The sequence below is a fragment of the Oryzias latipes genome, chromosome 19 (assembly GCF_053564925.1).
Source record: "Oryzias latipes strain Hd-rR chromosome 19, Olatipes_Hd-rR_3.1".
Classification (NCBI taxonomy): Eukaryota; Metazoa; Chordata; class Actinopteri; order Beloniformes; family Adrianichthyidae; genus Oryzias; species Oryzias latipes.
The window spans coordinates 10,850,069-10,873,877 of NC_136255.1; the positions used below are offsets into that span (position 1 = coordinate 10,850,069).

The window sequence follows — 23,809 nt, forward strand, 5'->3', positions numbered from 1 at the left end:
GACCCCCCGACCAACGGAGCCCCCCACCGCCCCCGCCAGGCACCGGAAGCCCCGACCCCCACCCCAAACCACGGCAGAAGGGCAAGGAGCAGCGACGACCAAGCCCCCCACCCCCTAAGTCATGGAGTCAACCACAGGAGACCAGAGAGACTGAATTCTTTCAAAGTTACTTGAGCTTTGGGCTGACATTTTTTCCAAGCTGATATGATCAAACAGCAGATTTCTGTGTTGACTTATGTTTATATTTTTCTTGTTTTTCCAATTTATTAAAATAGTTTTTTTGGCAATACAAAGAGTTATGAAAATGATAGAAGCTAATCCTTCTTCTATATCGATGGCACTCATGTCACCAAGCACACAAAGTGACGGTGAGGCAGTGATTGAAACCTTAAGCCAGACTGATAAATCGGCACATACCTGCTGCCAGAGAGCCTGGACAGGAGTGCAGAACCACAGTGCGTGCATGTAGCTGTCGGGTAGATTATTATCACAGTGCTCGCAAATGTCTGAGTTACTGAGACCCATCTTGAACATCATCTGTCCAGTGTAGTAAATTCTGTGAAGAGTTTTGAGATGGATTAGCTGCAGATTTGGACTTTTTGTCAGTTTAAAGGTGTTTAGACAAAGTTCTGACCAGAAGCTTTCATCTGTGCTGATGCTCAAATCTGCATCCCATTTTTTTGTTGGAAGGGCAATATTGTTATCTAAATTACATAAAAGTTTGTATATTTTGGAGAGAGTTCTATTCATTGAAAAATTAATCAGAGTGGTAACTACATCTGGTAGCTTTAAATCGTCGTCTTTAATTTTATACTTTTTAGTAATACTTGATTTAAGTTGCTGATATTCCAAGAAGTTATTTATTCCATGTTTGTCTTGAAGTTCCTGGGGAGTTATGAATCTTCTATCAATAATTATGTGCTCTAGTTGTTTTATGCCCCCTGCTTGCCAAGCTGGGAAGTGGATAATTTTTTTGTTTATGAGGATGTCTGGGTTGTTCCAGATGGGTGTCATTTTGCACGGTTGAATTGATGATTTTGATATTTTGAGAAATTCCCACCAGGCTGTTAAAGTGGCGTTTATATTAATAATTTTGAAACAATCCTGTTTTTTAACTATTTGGCTAATAAATGGAAGATCTGACAGGTTGATCTTTCCACATAACGCCTGTTCCAAGTCTAACCATGAGTTGGTTTCTGGATTATTTTTTAACCATTTTAAGATGTATTGTAATCTATTTGCAAGAAAGTATTTGTGGAAGTTAGGTAATTCTAATCCTCCACAGTTTTTTGCAGATTTTAAAGTTTTTAGACTAATTCTTGCAGGTTTGTTGTTCCATAGAAAGCTTGATATGGATGAGTCTAATGTTTTGAACCATTTTAATGGCGGTTGTGTGGGAATCATTGAGAAGAGATAATTAACCTTGGGTAAGATTTTCATTTTAACCGTGGCTACCTTGCCCATAAGGGACAAAGGCAGGTTGGTCCAGCGTGTTAGATCGTCCTGTATGCTTTTCAGTAATGGGGTGTGGTTTAGCTGCACCAGTTCTGATAGTTTGGGGGAAAAGTAGATACCCAGATATTTGATATTTCCTGTTTTAACTGGAATTGTGAGTCTTTGTTCCATATTCCTGTTGAGTGGTAATAAAACAGACTTATTCCAATTAATGGAATAGTCTGATATGGAGGAGAATTCATTTATGATCATTGCTGTTTCATTTACAGAATGTAAATTCCTTAAAAACAGTAATATGTCATCCGCATAAAGACTAATTTTATGATGGCTGTGTTTGGTTTTTATTCCTATAATGCTCTCATTCTGTCTTATTGCTGCAGCTAAAGGCTCAATGAATATAGCAAAAAGAGAAGGAGAGAGTGGGCAGCCCTGTCTGGTTCCTCTTCCAAGAAAAAACCTGTTTGAAGTCTGTTTATTAGTTCTAACTGATGCATTGGGGTTGTGATATAATATTTTGATCCAATTGATGAATGCTTCTCCAAACCCAAACTTATGGAGGGCAGCAATAAGGAACTTCCAATTAACTCTGTCAAAGGCTTTTTCAGCATCCAGCGATAGTACCGTCATTTCCTGGTTTTTAATGGTGGCAAAGTCTATTATATTAACTAGTCTACGGACATTATCATCCGAGTGTCTGCCTTTGATGAATCCAGTCTGGTCGAAGTGAATTATGTGAGGAGTGATTTTTTCTATTCTCTGTGCTAGTGCTTTGCAGATAATTTTTACATCTGCATTGATTAGAGAAATAGGGCGATAGCTTGAAGGACTAGTGGGATCTTTGTCTGGTTTTAGAAGAAGAATTATGTTGGCTGAGTTCATGTTAGGTGGCATTGATTGGCTCTCATTAATAGATGTGACAGTTTTATAAAATGTTGGTGCCAGTTGTTCCCAGAATTCTTTATAAAACTCAGCAGGAAAGCCGTCAGGCCCTGGTGCTTTACCATTGGGCATAAGTAACAGAGCTTCATGAAGTTCAGACGGCGAGAGCGGAGAATCTAAGTTTGTGATTTGATCCTCATTTAGCCTGGGTAGGTTTACATTATTAAGAAATGAGTCAATACTTTGCTCTGACGGATTGATCTGCGGTGTGTACAGGTTTTTATAAAAGTTTTCAAATGCGTTATTAATTTTGACCGGGTCATGGGTGACATTTCCTGTTTGGTCCATAATAGAGGTGATTGATGATTTTTCTCTGTTAATTTTAAGCTGATTAGCCAGAAATTTGCCAGATTTATTAGAGTTTTCAAATCTTTCAAGTCATAGCCTTTGTATTTGAAATTGTGTTTGTTTATTGATGATGTCATTTAACTGCAGCTTTAAATTTTTCAGATCTCCCAGAATGCGTTCCTGTGCAGAAGCAGCATAAGCAGTCTCCAGGGTTTTGATTTTATTTTCTAATTCTAATAAATCTGCTTTCTCTTTGCGTTTTTTGTGCGTTGAATAAGAAATGATTTTCCCTCTCATGACTGCCTTTGCTGTTTCCCAAAGAACGCACGGTGGGATGTCTGGAGTATTGTTGAAGTCTAAGAAGGTTGCCCACTCTTTTTTAAAGAATTCAAGAAATTCCTGGTCCTTTAACAGAGACGTATTAAACCTCCAGGTTGTACCTGAGGGTGTGGATTTTTCCCTAGAAATGTTTACAGAGACTGGTGCATGATCACTGATAATAATTGGATGGATATTGGAGCTTTGAATATTTTTTAAAAGAGAGTTACTGATTAATAAATAGTCCAAACGGGAGTGTGAATAGTGAACTGGAGAAAAAAAGGTGAACCCTTTAGTGTTTGGGTGACATGAGCGCCACGCGTCGCAGAGACCCAGATCATTCATGTACTGCTTTAGAATACTTGCAGATCGCCATGTACGCTGATTTGCTGCTGTGCTGAGTCTGTCAAGTTCAGGGTCCAAAACAAGGTTGAAGTCTCCTCCTATAATGATTGTGGAGTCAGAGTGAACTGAGAGTGAGGTGAAGAATCTGTGAAAGAAGGAAGAGTCGTCAACATTGGGACCATAAATACTCACTATACAAAAGTCCTTATTCTGAATGGATATATTAATGATTACAAATCTGCCTTCTGGGTCAGTAACTGTATCCTTATGAGTAAAATTAAGATTTTTATTAATTAAAACAGCAACTCCTCGTTGTTTGGAGTTGTAACTGGCAGAGTATATAACTGGAAATTGTAAGCAGCACATAAGGTGATCCAAAGAATTTGATAAATGGGTCTCCTGCAGTAGAGCTATATCTGCTTTTAGACCATCCAGGTGATTTAACACTTTCAGTCTCTTTGGCTCAGAGCCAAGTCCACGCACATTCCAGCTAACGATGTTAAGACTGTTCATAGCTGCTCTGACTGAAAAGGTGTAAAGCTAAGTAGTGCTTGTGTACCAGTCCGTGTGCGCGTGCCCGCATTGAGAAGCGCTGTGCGCGTGAACGTTTTCTGGCTATGTGAGCTGCGTGTCGCGTGCGTCCTATGAGAGCCTGTGTGAGGTGATTGCAGTATGTCGGCGTGTGTGTGCGGGATCGCATGTGCACGCCCCTGTGTGCGCTTGTGTGTGCGCGCGCCCGCTCCGTGCATAAATAAATACTTACCGAGGATGAGTTGCTTCCAGGTGATTTACATATAATGAGGGGGGAGAGGGGGGGGGGGGGGGAGTAAAGGAAAGAAAAAAAGAGATAGAAGGGAAAACGAAAACAACAACAAAACAACAATAGAAACATCAGTGGGACTGAGGTGACGAAGAAAAAAAAAAGACTGTTTTCCTGCGATCGAGGTGTGGATTATTGATGATCCGGTTTTCCATTCATTGAAGTTAGTTTAGCGGGTTTCTTCTGGGCAGCGCAGATTTTCTCAGCGCGGATCTGAAAGCCTTCAGCACAGCCAGGGGGTGATCTCCGGGTCCCGGAACAGCCGGCCGTCCACGTAAAGTTTGTCAACGGCCACAATCGCTCTCGAACCAGCAGCAAGATGCTTCCTCCTCAGCGGGAACAGGATCTTCCTTCTGCGGAGGATTTCTGCCGGGAACTGGTCATTAACGCTGTAATGCGTGCCTCTCAGTTCCCGTCCGCGGCCCTTCACCAACTCCTTCTGTTTGAAATGTTCGAATTTAGCCACAATAGGACGCGGGCGCTGGTGGTCGGACCTTCTTCCTCCGAGGCGGTGAACCCTGTGGAAGGAGATCTTCTACACCTCCTCCTTGGGGAGCTTCAGGTGGACCTGTAAAAAGGATCTAACGGTGGCCTCGGGGTCTTCTCCTACCTCCTCTGGAACCCCCGCGACCACTAGATTGTCCCTCATGCTCCTCGACTGAAGATCCAGGAGGGTTTCCTTTATGGATCGGTTCTCCTCTGAGAGACGGGCGGTGTCATTGCTCAGGGTCTTCACGGTCTCTCTGAGGGCCTGGTTCTCCGCTGCGAGCTCCCGCACCTGCTGCTGGCTGAATTCCAGAGACTCCCGCAGACCTTGAAATTCTCTATGGAGGATCTCCAGCAAATTGAGGCGGCCATCAAAGCTGGAGAGCTTTTTGTCAATCGAATCCAGGATATCGCTCATTCCGCTGCCCGGAGAGGACACAGCCCCGGGAGAGTCCTCAGGCCGTTCACGCTTGGCGGAGGGGGTGGTGGTGGCGGTTCTGGGCTTCACCATGTTGCAGGTATTAAAACACTCGTCAATGAAATTATCCAGGTCCTCCAGGCTGACAGAAGCTTAATACTCTTAACAGGTTGTGTTAGTTAGCAGGAAATATTTTAATATGGCGGAAAAATGAAACAAGATCGAAAATGTTTGTTCAAATGCTTACGCGCCGCCAAGTCGACTCACCACACTCGTCTCGCTGGGTCTCGCGATACTACAGCATCTCCCTCCTAGAAAACTTAGCTGCATTCTATGAACAGTCTTAACATCGTTAGCTGGAATGTGCGTGGACTTGGCTCTGGGCCAAAGAGATTGAAAGTGTTAAATCACCTGGATGGTCTTAAAGCATATATAGCTTTACTGCAGGAAACCCATTTATCTTTATCAGCTGGTCATCTCCTGTGCTGTTCCCAGTATCCAGTTATGTATTCTGCCGGTTTCAACTCCAAACAAAGAGGGGTTGCAGTTTTGATTAATAAAAATGTTACATTTACTCATAAGGATACAGTTACTGACCCAGAAGGCAGATTTGTAATCATTAATATATCCATTCAGAATAAGGACTTTTGCATAGCCAGTATCTATGGCCCGAATGTTGACGACTCCTTCTTCTTTCACAGATTCTTCACCTCACTCTCAGTTCACTCTGACTCCACAATCATTAAAGGAGGAGACTTCAACCTTGTTTTGGACCCTGAACTTGACAGACTCAGCACGGCAGCAAACCAGCGTACATGGCGCTCTGCATGTATCCTACAGCAGTACATGAATGATCTGGGTCTCTGCGCCGCTTGGCGCTCATGTCATCCAAACGCTAAGGGATTCACCTTTTTTTCTCCAGTTCACCATTCACACTCTCGTTTAGATTATTTATTAGTCAGTAACTCCCTTTTGAAAGAAATTAAAAGTTCCAACATTCATCCAATTATTATCAGTGACCATGCACCAGTTTCTGTTACTATTTCAAGGGAAGTACCCACACCCTCGGGTTCAATCTGGAGGTTTAATACATCTCTGTTAAAAGACCAGGAATTTATTGAATTCTTTAAAAAAGAGTGGGCAACCTTCTTAGAATTCAACAATACTTCTGAAATATCACCAAGTGTTCTTTGGGAAACAGCAAAAGCAGTCATGAGAGGGAAAATTATCTCTTATTCAACGCATAAAAAACGCAAAGAGAATACGGATTTATTAGAACTAGAAAATAAAATCAAAACCCTGGAGACTGCTTATGCTGCTTCTGCACAGGAACACATACTGGGCGACCTGAAAAATTTAAAGCTGCAGTTAAATGACATCATCAATAAACAAACACAATTCCAGATACAAAGGCTTCGACTGGAAAGATATGAAAACTCAAAGAAATCTGGCAAATTTCTAGCTAATCAGCTTAAAATGAATAAAGAAAAATCAACAATCACTTCTATTATGGACCAAACAGGGAATGTCACCCATGACCCGGTAAAAACTAATAATGCGTTTAAAGACTTTTATCAAAACTTATGCACTCCACAGATCAATCCATCAGAACAAAGCATCAAATCATTTCTCAACAATGTAAACCTGCCCAGGTTAAAAGAAGATCAAATCACAAATTTAGACTCTCCGCTCTCGTTGTCTGAGCTTCATGAAGCTCTGTTACTTATGCCTAATGGTAAAGCACCAGGGCCTGACGGCTTTCCTGCAGAGTTTTATAAGGAATTCTGGGAACAACTGGCACCAACATTTTATAAAACGGTAAAATTTATCAATGAAAGCCAATCTCTACCACCTAACATGAACTCCGCCAACATTATCCTTCTTCTAAAACCAGACAAAGACCCCACTAGTCCTTCAAGCTATCGCCCCATTTCTTTAATTAATGCAGATGTAAAAATTATCTGCAAAGCACTAGCACAGAGAATAGAAAAAGTCACTCCTCACATAATTGACTTTGATCAAACTGGATTCATCAAAGGCAGACACTCGGATGACAATGTCCGCAGACTCGTTAACATAATAGACTTTGCCACCATTGAAAACCAGGAAATGACTATACTATCACTGGATGCTGAAAAAGCCTTTGATTGAGTAAATTGGAAGTTCCTTATTGCTGCCCTCCATAAGTTTGGGTTTGGAGAATCATTCATCAATTGGATCAAAATATTATATCACAACCCCAATGCATCAGTTAGAACTAATAAACAGACTTCCAACAGGTTTTTTCTTGGAAGAGGAACCAGACAGGGTTGCCCACTCTCTCCTTCTCTTTTTGCTATATTTATTGAGCCTCTAGCTGCAGCAATAAGACAGAATGAGAGCATTAAAGGAATTAAAACCAAACACAGCCATCATAAAATTAGTCTCCATGCAGATGACATATTACTGTTTTTAAGTAATTTACATTCTGTAAATGAAACGGCAACAATCATTAATGAATTCTCATCTATATCAGACTATTCCATTAATTGGAATAAGTCTGTTTTATTACCACTGAACAATAATGCGGAGCAAAGACTCACAATACCAGTTAAATCAGGAAATATCAAATATCTAGGTATCAATTTTTCCCCCAAACTATCAGAACTGGTGCAGCTAAACTACACCCCATTACTGAAAAACATACAGGACGATCTAACACGCTGGACCAACCTGCCTCTGTCCCTTATGGGCAAAGTAGCCACAGTAAAAATGAAAATCGTACCCAAAGTTAATTATCTCTTCTCAATGATTCCCACACAACCGCCATTAAAATGGTTCAAAACATTAGACTCATCCATATCAAGCTTTTTATGGAACAATAAACCTGCAAGAATTAGTCTAAAAACTTTAAAATCTGCAAAAAGCTGTGGAGGATTAGAATTACCTAACTTCCACAATTACTTTCTTGAAAATAGATTACAATACATCTTAAAATGGTTCAAAAATAATCCAGAAACCAACTCATGGTTAGACTTGGAACAGGCGTTATGTGGAAAGATCAACCTATCAGATCTTCCATTTATTAGCCAAACAGTTAAAAAACAGGATTGTTTCAAAAGTATTAATATAAATGCCACTTTAACAGCCTGGTGGGAATTTCTCAAAATATCAAAATCATCAATTCAACTGTGCAAAATGACACCCATCTGGAACAACCCAGACATCCTCATAAACAAAAAAATTATCCACTTCCCAGCTTGGCAAGCAGGGGGCATAAAACAACTAGGGCACATAATTATTGATAGAAGATTCATAACTCCCCAGGAACTTCAAGACAAACATGGAATAAATAACTTCTTGGAATATCAGCAACTTAAATCAATTATTACTAAAAAGTTTAAATACAGAGACAACGATTTAAAGCTACCAGATGTAGTTACCACTCTGATCAATTTCTCAATGAATAAAACTCTCTCCAAAATATACAAACTTTTATGTAATTTAGATAATAATATTTCACTTCCGACAACAAAATCTACCCGACAATTACATGCATGCACTATGGTTCTGCACGCCTGTCCAGGCTCTTTGGCAGCAGGTATGTGCCGATCTATCAGTCTGGCTTAAGGTTTCAATCACAGCTTCACCGTCACTTTGTGTGCTTGGTGACATGAGTGCCATCGATGTAGAAGGAGGATTAGGCTCTATCATTTTCATTACTCTTTGCATTGCTAAAAAAACTATTTTAATAAATTGGAAAAGCAAGAAAAATATAAATATAAGTCAACACAGAAATCTGCTGCTTGATCATATCAGCTTGGAAAAAATGTCAGCCCAAGGTTCAAGTAACTTTGAAAGAATTCGGTCTCTCTGGTCTCCCATAGCTAACTCCATGACTTAGGGGGTGGGGGGGCCTGGTCGTCGTTGCTCCTTGCCCTTCTGCCGTGGGCCGGGGTGGGGGTCGGGGCCTCCGGTGCCTGGCGGGGGGTGGTGGGGGCTCTGTTGGTCGGGGGGTCGGGTCCGGCGCCTGGGTGGGGCGGGCTGGGGTGCTGCGTGGTCCTCTGGGCTTGGGTGTGGCGGTGCGTGGTGGGGGGGTGGGGTGGTGGTCTGGCTTGGCTTGGGGGGGTGGTCCCTTTGCCTGTGCTGGGGGGGTTGGCGGGGGGCCCTGCTCGGGGGGGGCCCTGCTCGGGGGGGGCCCAGCGGCGCCAGATGGGCTGTCCATCTACACCTGGGGCTGGGATCGGCCCTTCCCTGGCTCTGGGGCGGGACGGGACAGCCCTCTTGGGGCCCCCGGTCGCTCTGGGTGTCATCCGCTTCGGCTGCGGGGTCTGGGGTGGGGTGGGATGGGGGTCTTGTCGGCCCTGTCCTGTGGGGGGGCATTCTGGGGGAGGGGGGGGGCACTATTGGTACGGGGCAGGGGGGGTTGACGGGTCGGGGTCTCCGCTGAGGCCATCGGCGGTTTACCCGGCCGGTTGGCTGCCTCGGTCCCGTCGAGGCCTGACCAGAGCTCTTCTAGGGCCGGCGTTTGGGGGTGGGGGCCTGGGCTTGCTCCGGGGGGGGGCAGCGCTTTCTGGCTCCTCTCTCTCTGTGTGGGGTGGGTGGTGCTGGGCCTGGGGTGTCGGCGCCTCCGGGGGTGGGGCCCCTGGGCTGGGTGGGCCTGGCCCCCTTGCTGGGGGGGGAGGGCGGGGGACAGCTGTTTGACCACCGGGGGACAGTCTACCAGCTGTCCCCAACTTACCCCCTTCCTCATATAACCTCATATTAGGGTGAGGGGGTGGGGGGCTTAGCCTGCGATGGGCCTTGGGGGGGGGGGGTTACTAGGCAGTGGCCCCCCTCCTATGGTTGCTGTATGGAGTGGGCCCCCCCCTCTTTCGGTTTTATTTGCACCTTAGACATGTAGGGCCCTTGGTAGGGGGGGTGCTTGGACATCACTGCCAGCAAGCAGCAGATGTCCTCCTAGCACCCTACCCGCCAATTTTAACCGCACCTTAGACATTTAGGGCCCCTTGGTGGGGAGGGTGAGGGGACGTCACTGTGAGTAATCAGGAGATGTCCCCTTAGTGCCCTACCCGCCAATTTTAACTGCACCGCCCTTAGTACACACACCCCTCCCCCCTCAATATATACATCCCAACATAAACACACACACATGCACACACACACCCTCTCAAACACACATACACGCACACACATTTTGCAAGGAAGGTGGGACCTAGGACCATCTGTCCCCTACCTCTTCCCTGGTGGGGGGTATGGGCCCCTTTGCAACGGCGGCCGTGTCCCCGGGGTGCCGGCTTCCTGGGCCCGGCGGTCGCGCCAGATGCACCGGGTGAAACGCGTGGTTCCTCCGAGTGCTCCTCTGTAACGCCGGGCCCAAAAAGCCGCAGAGGTCCAAGAGGACGGCTCAAGGAAGTCGGAACCGGCTCATCAGCCACTCGTCCTCGTTTGCCAGCAAGTCTTCTTGCCGTCTAAAGATGCGTTCACTCCGAATTCTTCCATTTGCCACATCTTCTAAGAGCGCAAGATCAGCCATTGTGTGTCATTACGCATTGTGATGGGGCATTTTATTTCCATCCATTTAGTTACATCTGACAAGCTACAGATTTCTGTAATAATCGACGTGGAAATGGGAAATTGATCAGCGCAAATGTAATTTCTTGTTGCTTTGTGAATGGTTGAGACATACGCCATACATTGTTTTATCAGGAATAAATCAAACTAAATGCATATGTATGAATACCATAATTCCATAGCTTATGAAGAAATGTTTTAATATGAAAACAACTTTCCCCAGTGGACAATTAGTACGTCTGTCCGTCCGTCCGCACGCCCGCACCTATATCTGCTCCGCCAGACGGACACACTGACGAGAATATTAGTTTTTTTTACATTATTTCGTTCTGTTAACTATTATTTATGAGGATGAATTGCACAACATGCCAATATTGCAGGACATGTTTCACTTTTCTTTTTGCAAATAAGTGTTCATTTGAATTTCTGTTGTAATTTTCGTTTGATTTTTTTTTTTGTTCGTTTCACTGCTGATCATTTAAACAGGTGTTCGTGTAGGCTGTTAATTGTTAGACTTGCTTTGTGAAGTCTTCATGTTATTTCTGAGAGGCAGTATTGTCATTTTCATTTTCACGTGTTTCTTCCATCTGCCGACGGTGTCGCCGTTTCTCATTTCACCCGTTTTTGTGCGTACGCCTGGGTCAGAGCTTGCGTGAAGGACCGCACATTTTCCTGTCAAGTTTGCTTTTTATAAATATCAACTACTGCGTAGAGAGTGGCGTACGCCTTCTTTTGTGCGTACGCAACGTTTATAAATGAGGCCCCTGGTCTGGCTGGGTTGGATCTGGTTCCCCTTATGAACACACGGTTCACTACGGCAGTATGCATGTATCTCCACCCCTACGTGCACGTGCACACTACCACACTGCTCCCTGTCTGCTTCATCCCTCCTCCTAACCCACAGTGTATTGATGGACAGATATTTTCCACTCATCTTCAATCAATCAATCAATCAATTTATTATTTGTATAGCACTTATAAAAGCCAAGGCAACCAAAGTGCTTAACATAAAATCAACTAAAATCACAAACAATACGATGCAATAAAGAAACAATAAGAATAAAACAATAAAATCAATTGAACAATAAAAGCAATAAAACAATAAAAGAATAAGATTAATAAAATGAACAATGAACAAGCTGGCCCACTAGATATGCTCACTGGAGTTAAAAGCCTGAGTAAAAAGATGTGTTTTTAAAAGAGTCTTAAAATTACTGACAGTTCTGGCAGACCTCACAGAAAAAGGGAGAGCATTCCAGAGTTTAGGACCTGCAACTGAAAAGGCTCTGTCTCCCCGAGTCACAAGCCGAGTCCTGGGAACCGCTAAAAGCATTTGATCTTCAGACCTAAGGACTCGACATGGACGATAAACATGCAGAAGCTCAGAAAGATACTGAGGTGCCAGACCATTCAGACATTTAAAAACCAAAAGCAAAATCTTAAAAGTAATTCTAAAAGACACAGGCAGCCAATGAAGTGAGCGTAATATCGGTGTTATATGCTCACACCGTCTGGTCCCCGTTAACAGGCGGGCCGCTGAATTTTGAACCAGCTGGAGACGGCGGAGCAGAGACTGATCTATACCACTGTACAGAGAGTTACAGTAGTCCAGTCTAGAGAAGATCAAAGCATGAATCACTTGTTGCAAAGCGTGAGGAGGAAGATATGGCTTGACTTTGCTAATTAGCCTCAAGTGATAAAAACTAGACTGGACTACAACACTGACCTGCCTGTCAAATTTAAAATGTCTGTCAAGGTTTACCCCAAGATCTCTAATGAATGGAGCATCTGAAGGGTCCAGGGGGCCAACAGCACTACAGCAGCCTGTCAGCAGGTCAGTCTTTCCAAAAACAAACACCTCTGTCTTGTTTTCATTTAGACAGAGGAAGTTAAGCTCCATCCAAGACTTGATGTCTGCTAAGCAGTTCTGCAATCTGTCGAGAACATCCGCTCCTCCAGATTTTAGGGGAAGATAGATCTGGATGTCATCTGCGTAGCAGTGGAATGACACGTTATATTTCCTAAAAATGGACCCCAGTGGCAGCAGATAAAGTGAGAATAAAAGCGGGCCTAAAACTGAGCCCTGGGGTACACCATATTTGAGCGGAGCCTCTGAAGAAGAGCACTGTCCTAGTTGGACAGAAAAACTCCTGCCACATAAATATGAACTGAACCAACTGAGTGCTGTGCCCTTCACACCGACAGAGTGCTCCAGTCGGGATAATAAAACACTGTGATCCACTGTGTCGAAAGCAGCAGAGAGATCTAAAAGAATTAAAACAGTGGAGGCCCCAGAATCAGCAGCTAGAAGCAGGTCGTTACACACCCTGAGGAGAGCCGTTTCAGTGCTGTGGCAGGATTTAAAACCTGACTGAAACTTCTCGAAGATATCATAATTTGTTAGATGCTCCTGCAGTTGTAGATAAACCACCTTCTCTAAAATTTTTGAAAGAAAAGACAACTTGGAGATCGGCCTAAAGTTTGATAGAACATTGGGATCCAAGTTGTGCTTTTTCAAAAGGGGGTGCACAACAGCATGTTTAAAAGCAGCTGGCACACACCCCGAGACAAGAGAGGAGTTAAGGAGACCAACTATCCAGGGGCCAATGGTATCAAAAACCTCCTTCAGGAGTCTGGGGGGAATACAGTCACCTGGGCAGGAGGAAGGCCTCAGGTGTTGAACTATCTCAGAGATCTGGGAGACAGTGACAGGTTCAAACTGGTCAAAAATAGCAGGTGGGGGCGTTAAAACAGAGGGGTCAGGGGTACAAGGAGAGGGTAAAAACCTGACAGCACTGACTTTGTCAATAAAAAATGTTAAGAACTGTTCACAAAGTAAAACAGAAGGGGTCAGGCAGGATAAATTACCAGGACTTAAAAGAGACTTTAAAGAATTAAAAAGGACCTTAGGCTTGCTGATGTTCTCAGACACAACATTTGACATAAACTGGGTCTTGGAATTTTTTACAGCAGCCTGATACTCAGTCAAGGAGTTTCTAAAAATCTGTAATGAAACATGAAGCCCGTCTTTTTTCCATTTACGCTCCGCGCGACGGCAGGAGCGTCTGAGCGCGCGAGTATGGTCATTAATCCAAGGCTCCGGGGCCGGTTTGCTGCGTTTAGCCTTATATGGAGCAATGACATCTAAAATGCCCGTGCAAACAGAGCTAAAATCCCCCAGGAGTTTATCAACATCTCCATCCTGAACATCCAAGGAGCAAAGCTCAGAGGCTGAGAAAGCCGCTGAAAACTGCAGCGCTGTCTGCGCGTTCATCAGGCGGCGGGGGCGCGCGGGGGCGCGTTCATCAGGCGGCAGCGTTAAGAGATCAAAGTCAAATAAAACGGGCAGATGGTCAGAAAAACGGGCATCAATAATCTCCTTGACATCTCCATGTAGTCCCAGAGTTAAAACCAGATCCAGGATGTGTCCTTTCTCGTGCGTGGAGCTCTTCACTAACTGCTGCAGGTTAAAAGAGCTGATCAAGTCCAGAAAATCTTTTGTTAGTGGCTTGCTCTCACAACACACATGAATATTAAAATCTCCAACAATTAAAATCCGGTCATACTTTAAAATGATCTCGGACAGTAATGTTGCAAAGTCCTGAAGAAAGTCCTTATGGAACTTGGGCGGCCTGTAGATCAGCACGCAGAGAACCGGAGAGTCGCATTTCATTTCCATCAGCTGAACCTCAAAGCTGGAGAAACTGACAGCTGGCAGCTGCCGACACGAAAGGTGAGATCGGAAAACTACAGCAACTCCTCCACCTCTACCTGCAGCCCGAGGAGAACTGAGGAACCCACAGCCTGGAGGGAGAAGCTCTGAGAACGGCGTCAAGTCTCCAGCCTGAAGCCACGTCTCTGTCAGGAACATCATATCCAGCTCCCGGGAAGTGAAGAAGTCATTCAGGATAAACGTTTTGTTTGTGAGAGATCTGGCATTGATGAGGGCCGATCTCACAAACACCTGACCCGCACTGAAGGATGAGGAGGCCCGACACAGTGGAAGAAGATTCCCGAGCTCCACAGCGCGTTTGGAGAACCGGCGTCGACGGAGAGAGAAGGCCGCTGCCGGCAGGTGAGCCTGGTCCACCGCTGCTTCGGGAACAACAGACAGGATCCAGCGCAAGGAAGCAGAACGATGCCGTTCAGAAGATCTCCGAAGGGCCTTAATCCTCAGAAGAACCCCACTCCTCTTTCCCCGTCTCCTTAGACGCCTTCCTCGCTGACAGCTGGGCGGGATGCGACGCAGGTAAACAGGTATTCCAGAGAGGAGCGGGGACGAGAATGGAGCTTCATATTTAAAAGTCCGTTTAAAAATAAATTCCTGGTAATGCTCAAATTTGAGAAGAGCTTGGCGATCATAGACCAGGAGAGCAGATACAGGGTGCCAGCTTATTAAAAATAGTAAAAAAGCAACAAACAAAATTAGGAGCGGAGCTGACAGACGGCAGGCCGCACACGCTGGCGCCATCATGCCACGTCACTGGTGCGGGTTTCAACTCAAAGTGCTTCTGCGTCCTCATCTTAGTGTCAGAATTTCACCGTTGGATGTAATATTTGTCATTCCAGCAGATTTGGTATAATTGTTACAGCTTAAAATAATAACTTATTCAAATCAGTACTTGTATCCCCCACTTTTTCACCTCTTCTCCTTTTACTGTCTCCCCCCCTCCCCCCCTCACATTCTTCCCCTCTCCCTCCCCACACACACTAAATGTAACAAATAAATAAAAAATAATACAACAAAAAGGGGTTTATACAAATCTACAGCCTGGTTTCTTGAAGCTTTATTACCTCTTTTTGTGATAGTAAAACCTGTCCAACACAAAAAGCCTTCAGCTCTAGCTGTTGGACAGAACAAGTTAAAAAAAAAAAGACGACAAAAAGGCCCCAAAAAGACCTCAAATGACGGGTTTAAAGCCAAAAAGACATGCCCAGCCTATAGTAAAAGATATTTAAAATTCACTGTGGTAATGTACAGAAACAAAATTAGAAAAAATGTGTCTTTGTCCAAATATTCATGCTCCTGACTGTAAATCATCTTTTTTCCCATGCTAGGCTGGACTTTGATTTCATTCTCTTGGGGCGGTTAACCGCGACACCGCGCCCCCTGCTGGTTCATCACCGCGGTGATCAAAAATCCCACACCGCACAGCTCTAGTCAGGGCCAAACTTGCTCAAGGCAAAGCAGTGTTGAGAAAAACGCATCATATACTCACTCACAAAGCACATTTACCAATATATTCATTGATAATATTACAATTTACAATACAGTTTAGAAGTATACCCATAAAACAAATGAATCGGTTAGTGCAAAAGGGGCCCAAGTCCAAGAGGTTTGTTTTTCCAGGAAATGATTTTAATTGCATAGCTTAAAGGGAGGCTTCACCAAATGATTAATACTTTACCCAGATTTAGCACCAGTTCATAGCTTGCAAATGCTATAATATGAAGTACCTCACTTTTATAATTTCCAAGCACTAGCAAACTTAAGTCTCTGTACTTGGGCCCTTTTGGAATTAAACAGAGGCGCTGCCTTATTGGATAACTAGTGCTGCCATCTATGAGATAAAGCAAAACCCATGCAAGAAGGTCCCAAGTCCAGGAATTTTGCATTAATGCATTTTAAATGTCAAGCATAGTCAATACATTAAAATGGACTCGGAACTTTTTTGCACATAATGAGATAGATTTTCCCTAGAAGACCATAGAACATATAATATCTATATTTTGAAAAATTGTGGACTTGGGACCTTTTGTACTAACCGATTCAAATCTCTCTATATATAGATATTGAAGGAATTTTTTTTGTGGTTCTTATTTCTCCTAGGTTTTTATCTTATCTTTATTTCATTGAAGGTTTTCTTTCAGGTTTACTGTGTGTGTGTTCCAGCCATTTCAATTAAAAGGGACTTCCTGATAATTGCATATGTAAAGAGGTTTTGATGCTGCAGCTGCAAACTCATCCCCCTCCAGGAGAAAACAGTCTTTGATCTTCTAAGACCATCTGGAAGCCTTAACTGTAGATCTGACATGGACCAGAATTAAATTATTTCCAGGATTCAATTCTAATCATGGTAAACCCTGAAGGTGCCAACTCGCATGAGAAGGACAAACAGTTGGGACTGACTGCCTGTGGAGAAGGATCCGGGCGACTGTGCTGGACCCCCATGGGGACACAGTTGGTGGTCGGACAGATGTCCGTCTTTGAAACTAACCCCCCTGGACGTTTGAAGCAGGAAGCGGACCAAATGCTATGATGGACTGAAGGAAGTAGGCGGGCTCCTCTGTCAGCCAATCTCTAGCGACAAGAGGCGGAGATTCAGCCGCGGGGGAGGAGGTTCTGACCACAAGTATAAAAGTCTGCACTCAAGAAACTTTCCTTTGTTCCCAGACGGCCTCATGTGATTCGGATTTGTAACTTCTTACGTTTTGATGGTTTTGGATTTGGGAACCCAGATCGATCTGTTTTATTCTGTTTTTATTTTGTTTTACTCTGTTTTTAGAAATATTGTTAGGGAATAAATTTGTTAAACTTAATCCGGTCGAATCCCGTGGTTTTCTTCTTCTCGACTTTTTTGAACATGCAACAAGGAAAGTAATCTCAAAGCGACAAATTATTTTCCAACATTTTACAAGTATATAAGTATATCTACTATATATCGTAAAGCTTCGAAAAAAGTTACAAATAGTTTATGATGTGGATTATGGGACACATACAAATGCACCATTTTTACTTATCAATTTGTGGTGTGGATTTATGGAACGGGTTGAATGAAGGTTTAAAAAAAGCAAAAGTTTCCATGAATTCAAATAAACCTATAAGATGTCACTAATGGAACTTTACAAGGCCAGAAATGATAAATAAAAAAATAAGCAAATGACACTTCTGCATAGGTGCTATGCAGAAGATAATGTGAATGTTTTGAAAAAAACAAAAACAAACTGTAAATAGACATCATTAGGTGTTGTAAAAGGGGTGGGATCCTACAAGATTTCTCTTTAACCCACTCCTTTTCAAGCGCAGTGTCTTGTTCTATCCGTCTATTTTAAACTTGTGTTTATTTTTATTTGTGTTTGAAATACAGAAAATTGAAAGTGCTCAGGCAGAAAACACACGCTATTCACAACGAGGTAACAATAGTGTTATTTCCATGAGTGCTTTATGTATTTGGACTGAGTCTAAATGAAATACATGAAAACTTCATTTGATATTACCAATAATTAGGAGTGTAATGATTCGTTTTAAGAATGATTCAATTCATATCATAATTTGTGGTTGCTGAGACAATTCATAGTTGATATTGGTTCATTTAGTAAACTAAACCTACTGTACCTCAACTTAAATGGTATTTTCAGATATTAATATAATCGATTTATTTAATTTTGAAACAATTTTATAGTGTTATAATGGTATAACAACTTGCCTCAGACACATCGATTTGGTTGATGGGACTTTAACATTTTTCTTGTAAATTTGTTGGATAAGGGCTCTGCTTTTTGTGAACAGACACCTTCATAAATGACCGTGCATGTGGACAGGATACTGTTTACACCCTCAGGCACCAAGCATGGAAACAAAGGCTGTTAAATGTTTTCTAATCGCACAAATGGTCACATGTTTACTTCTCTTTTAGTGAGACAGTAGCAGTACGCCCTTTACTCACTGTCGGGGCTGCAGTCGGTGAACAATGGAACCAGAAGAGGCACATTGTCTATGTTCTTCAAGTGTGGACGAACCTGGTGGATCCCACGAGGTAACTTAGCCTAAGAACAAGCAGGAACCTTTTTAGGAGCAGGAAAGGTGGAGAAACAGAGATCATCTGACCTGAAAAAGTCGTAAGACTAAAACACAAGTACTTAAAGACAAAAAATATACCAGTTCCGAAATAAAGGGTCTTACTCTGTTGCAGTCTTCTAGAAAGCTGGGCACGTCGCTGTCTATGGGCTGAAAACTCGCCAGGTCTGAGTGGGCTTCCTCTTCTGGCAGCAGTGGACCCTCAGCATCATCACGAGAGTCTTTACCAACACAACAGCAGCACCAGTCAGTGAAAAGTTTTTTAAAATTCTCACTTTTCACCAAAATTAAAAACAAATATGAGTAGAAAGAAAGACCACGGAGGTTCCTGAACCCTAGATACCTGGGTTGATGTCTTCGTGCAGCAAGCCCTGGCTGGGGCTGGACGGGGCTCCATCGCAGGGACTGTCCCCGTTTGGAGTTAGAGAGATGTGGCAGTTCCATCCAGTCTCCAAACCCATCTTCTCTGCAAACACCTACACACAACACAAGCAAATGTATATTTCATTTTGATTACAAATTTTTCAAGAATGGATTTTTTTTTTTATAACAAAAGATGAGGGGGAAAAGGAATAATCTGGAAAACAGTTAATCAAATCTATTTTAGAAGCCTTAAGAAAGGAGAAAATTGTCATTCCTTCGGGGAACTTTGACAAACCTTTCGTTCGTTTTTTTACGGAGTTTCAGAAGACTAACGAGTTCTTCACATGGCAGGATGAAAGGGTTGGGGAATAAATATAGTTGTATTTTTATTTCAGTACAGTAAAGCACTTGTAATATCTAAAAACCTCCTTGAAATTAAGGACTTTTCAATCTCAAAAGTTTGAGGAACATATCGTCATCAGATCTTTGTGAGGTAAATCATGTGAATATCCCCAATGCTTTTTATTCCCCATGTTCTTTACATGAAAGACAAGGTAAAATAAAAATGGTAAACATTGAGCACAGATAAATGTAGCTCTTTTTGGAGAGCCACATTTACATTGTTGTACGGAGAATATCTTCGTACTTAAAAGCTCACCTTACTACGGAGCTCATCCTCCATGGAGAAATACACGAAACGAATGCACGCAGTGACCAGAGCATCGATGAGGCGGACTGTGTCCAGCCGTGCTTGGTACTGAGATGACACCATGCCCATGAATATCTGCCCACTGAGTGCCTGAATGCAGTCTTCCCGCTCCACCCCCTCACCAATTCCCTCTGTGCATGTGACAGAAACACAAGAAAGGAGAAAATGATAAGGACTGCAGACTAACCTTTCAGTTTGCTGGTTTCACTCACCATCTGAACTCCAGCTGTTTCTGAAGGAGTTGTGCTTGATGGGTGTAGTGGAGGGCAGTTCCACTTCAGAGAAAAGGCAGGGACCTGGAGCAAGTTCAACACATTTTCCTATAAGCTGGCAAGACAGGGACACTTGCATGGGTTTGTAAGCAAAGGCTGAGCAGTAACCGGACAAACAGGCACGTTGGTAGAAATCCAGAATCTTCTTTCTGTTGTGAGCAGACAGAAAACCAAAGATGCAAAGATTAAAATGCAATTGGAACTTCAAAAGTAGATATCTAAAGTTTACTTCTGCCACTACTCAAGTTTAAAAAAATATGAAACATTACAAGAAAAAATAAACTATTTCATGCTTGCTTTCAGTACTGCAGCCATGACTTAAACATGTATTTCTTTGATTGATAGAAGCTAAACACTGACCATGTAATCCTCAAAAGCTGCAAAGCTCCTTTTCTTTAGAACCAGATTGACACAATCTAAGATTAAGGTTAGCCTGAATGTCTTATGGTTATGAAAACTACTTCCTCTCCTAGCTCACTCCTGACTGGCTAGAGTGGCTGCCATAAAAATGATAAATCAGACCAGTTTTGGACCAATCACTGGTTTCTGACGTCTAGCTTCAATATGGCGGCATCAGAATTGCAAAAAATGGCAACTGAATTGCCCTTTTTTGAATTGACAGAAGTAAACCATTTCCTATGGGTGACATTACACTCAGTCAGTCCAGTTCTCATGTACAGTCAATGGTCCCAATGTGTTCAGTTACATGTCAACAAATAGTTGCATTGGTTTTACCTGTGCGTTTCCTATTTAAACAGTTCTGTCTTACTGTTTCTCCAACAGATTGTCTGGTTGCACTGGTTTTACAACTGGGTTCAACTATTCACATAATGAATGATTTAACCAAATTTCCAAGAAAATATATGTGAACCCTTTAAAATTACTTGGATAGGTAGAAAGAAGAACTCCACCATAATAGAATAGCCAAGACTGTTTAAAGTTCCAACTACGATCAGCTTTTGACCTACTGTAAAAGTGTTCCCATAAAAATGTCTAAAGTAAATTTTACATCCATCATTTGTCATGAAAAAACACCCCAAATCACTAAATTGGCACTAGATTGATCATTTCAAAGTGTTTGGTTCTCCCCCATCCTTCTGCAGCAATGATATATTCCAGTCAACAGAGACTCGCAAGTTAGCGAGCAGAGGCACTGGGCAGCATTGCCAGACTGGGCAGTTTCCAGCTCAATAGGGTGGCTTTTATTATGACTTTGTAGGAAAAAATTGCTTTAGTTGGATGGACATATTTAGGTGGGTTTGGGATCGGTTCAGGAGCTTTTAATTCCTGGTTGAAACTTGTTTTAAACATGGTCTTACTGTGTCACGTGACAGGCAGTGCTTCACCTATCGTCTTCCTCACCTGCCCCTGCACCATAATATGTAAAGCCTACTGATAATAAAATAAATGTGTTCAAACTGTTCCACAAATGCAATTTTTTAAGTTGGATTCTAATCATTTTTATCCTTAAAATTGCTTTATTTTGCGTATTTCCTGTTTAATTTCAACACGAGGCTGCGAGCTCTGCCGCGAGAGTTATTCCACAATCCTGAGTGAAGCCAGGTTGGTTGTTCTTTTAGTTTACTCAGAGTATGCTAATATTGTAAAGCTTATTAATATTTAATTTACATTCTAAATATTTTTATTTCGTGTCCTCTCTTTCTATATGATAGATTTAAAGATTCAAGATTCAAAAGATTCATAGGTAATGTATTTCACTTCAGATCTGACGTGAAGCTGCGCTGAAAAGAAGGAATGAGACAGGAAAACAACTGTGCATTTCAATATATTTATATAAACAAAAGATCATTTGTTTTATGAATACAAATATATATGTTTTGGGAGGATTTTTGCTGTCGGTGTTCTGGAAAATTCCTTTTAATACATAATTAGAAAAATAAAAAGTACCTTTTGGACCTCATGAGATGCTCGTTTTTTCTTAATGTTTTATTTAATACTTGGAAATTTCATATTCACAAGAAGAGGTTTTTAAAAATCAAACTCCCCTTTATCACAAGAACATTTTTTTATGTTTTACCTCCCCTAAATTCATAAAAAGTAAAAATGCAAGAACAATTTCCACTTATGTTTATTTTAGGCTAATAAGTTAAACTACAACTCCTGTAGTGTTTAAATATGCTATAAATGCTTTTTTTATTTTCCTTTATTTTGATTTTTCTAAATTACGAGCAAAACGATAGATTGGCAAATTAGTGCATTTAATAAATGTAATGTTTTTCCAAGTAAAAATAATGGACATGATGTAAAATACATTTCAATGTGATTAGAGTTTGAATTTTTGACATTGACGTTGTCTAAAAGTGGACCAGTAAGGAAAATATTTGAAGTTTTAACCTATAGGTAAGGATTCCCTTACTCATTTTTGCAAAATGAGCAAGAATTAATTTGTTTAAAAAAAAAAAGAACACTTTGTGTGTGTGGAAATTAACATGTTTGCATTCAATGGCCCACTTTTGTGGGTAGTATTTTGTAGTATAATATTTCACAAAAAATATTAATTCTGAAACACACTAAAGGTTTGTTTTCTGACAAACGTAGTGGGGTGTGCTCATTTCTAATGAGCCCTGTATGTAGCATCCCCGGTTGAAAAGATGGTCTCTCAAACTGATGGTTCACAACCCTTTATTTCGCCATGTGTGAACACACCGTAAGAGCTACAAAAAATACAAATATATTTTACATCTCTTACCGTTGTATTCACCATTTCAACCCTTTTGTTTTTTCATTACTTTCAACACTTTAAACCATTAATTTATTACCTTAAGATGTTTAACCTCTGATGCAAATAAACTTATGTAACTGTATTTTCAACAAAATCATTTAACAATAAAATTACGTTTTCTTCTGTATAAACATAAAATAAATCCTAATATTAGCATTCATTTCAAACTGACTCAGCATTAACTTGACATTACAGTGCCACCTAGTGGGCAAATAAAATGTGCTGACAATGTAAAATTTTGTGAAAACACAGAACTAAATTGCCAAAACATAAAAATTACAAACCTTGTTCCCTCATCAACCAAGTGCTATGGGATATAGTAAACTTTCGTTTCTTTTAAACTTTTAACACTTTTATAACCGTTTTGGCTGGTACGAAGCACATGCAGCCTTCACGTTCGCTTGCCTGACGACTTCCGGTTTAGCGCGTCCTTCAAAATAAGAGCCACAACCATGTTATCCAAAATGGGAGAATTACAAAAATAAAACTATAATAGGCTGAATCTAGAGGTCATTTACACTCACACCAAATCAATCGAGCGTATCTACAAACTAAAAACGAGCGAGAATGATTTACAAATGTAGCAATGACCCATAAACTGTAACATTAAATACACTTAAGTTAACCTTACTCAGTCTCTACAAGCAAAATCAATCTTTGCACTGGGCGATCAAGGATTGACTGTTTTCCAGAACTATATCCCTTTTCAGTTTTCCTCTCTCCGTAGCGAATCTTCATCTTTCTCACAAGTCCATCCTTGTCCGTTGTAGTGTCCATTACTCTTGCTAATCTCCATTCCATTGCGAGGTAGCTCATCCGACTTTTCCATGACAATATCTCCAACTTTCAGGTTTCTCAGTGGAGTGTGCCATTTCTGCCTTGTTGTAATGTTGGCAAGATATTCCTTTTTCCAGCGTGACCAAAACTGTTCTGTTAAGTACTGGACTCGTCTCCACCTTTTGCGAGCATACATGTCCTCTCTGATGAATTTACCTGGAGGTGGCAGTGCAATGCTGGACTTCATAGTAAGGAGATGATTTGGTGTCAAGGGTTCTGGGCTGTTAGGGTCACTTAGATTGTCCACTGTAAGAGGCCTGCTGTTTACAATAGCCATTGCCTCGTAAAAGAATGTCCTTAAGGATGCGTCGTCCATTCTGCCTGAGGAAAGTGATGCTGATGAGCGAAGAATGTTTCGAATTGTCCAGATTTGCCTTTCCCATACGCCTCCTGTATGGCTTGAATGGGGAGTGTGGAGAACGAAATCACACTGTTTCTCAGCTAAAAATGTGACCAGTCTTTCAG

General features: G+C 42.0%; 1 protein-coding gene across 3 annotated transcripts in view; it reads right to left on the minus strand.

Moving 5' to 3' along the window:
* Positions 1-23,809, minus strand: part of tmem94 (transmembrane protein 94) — a 170,986-nt gene that overhangs the window by 36,850 nt on the left and 110,327 nt on the right. For all 3 annotated transcript variants that reach the window (XM_078937017.1, XM_078937016.1, XM_078937018.1), the window contains 5 exons: positions 19,705-19,913; positions 19,442-19,623; positions 18,764-18,896; positions 18,526-18,641; positions 18,290-18,389 (listed from right to left, as the gene is read on the minus strand). In XM_078937017.1, coding sequence (XP_078793143.1) covers positions 18,290-18,389; positions 18,526-18,641; positions 18,764-18,896; positions 19,442-19,623; positions 19,705-19,913 — 740 coding nt within the window. The remainder of the gene's footprint in view (positions 1-18,289; positions 18,390-18,525; positions 18,642-18,763; positions 18,897-19,441; positions 19,624-19,704; positions 19,914-23,809) is intronic.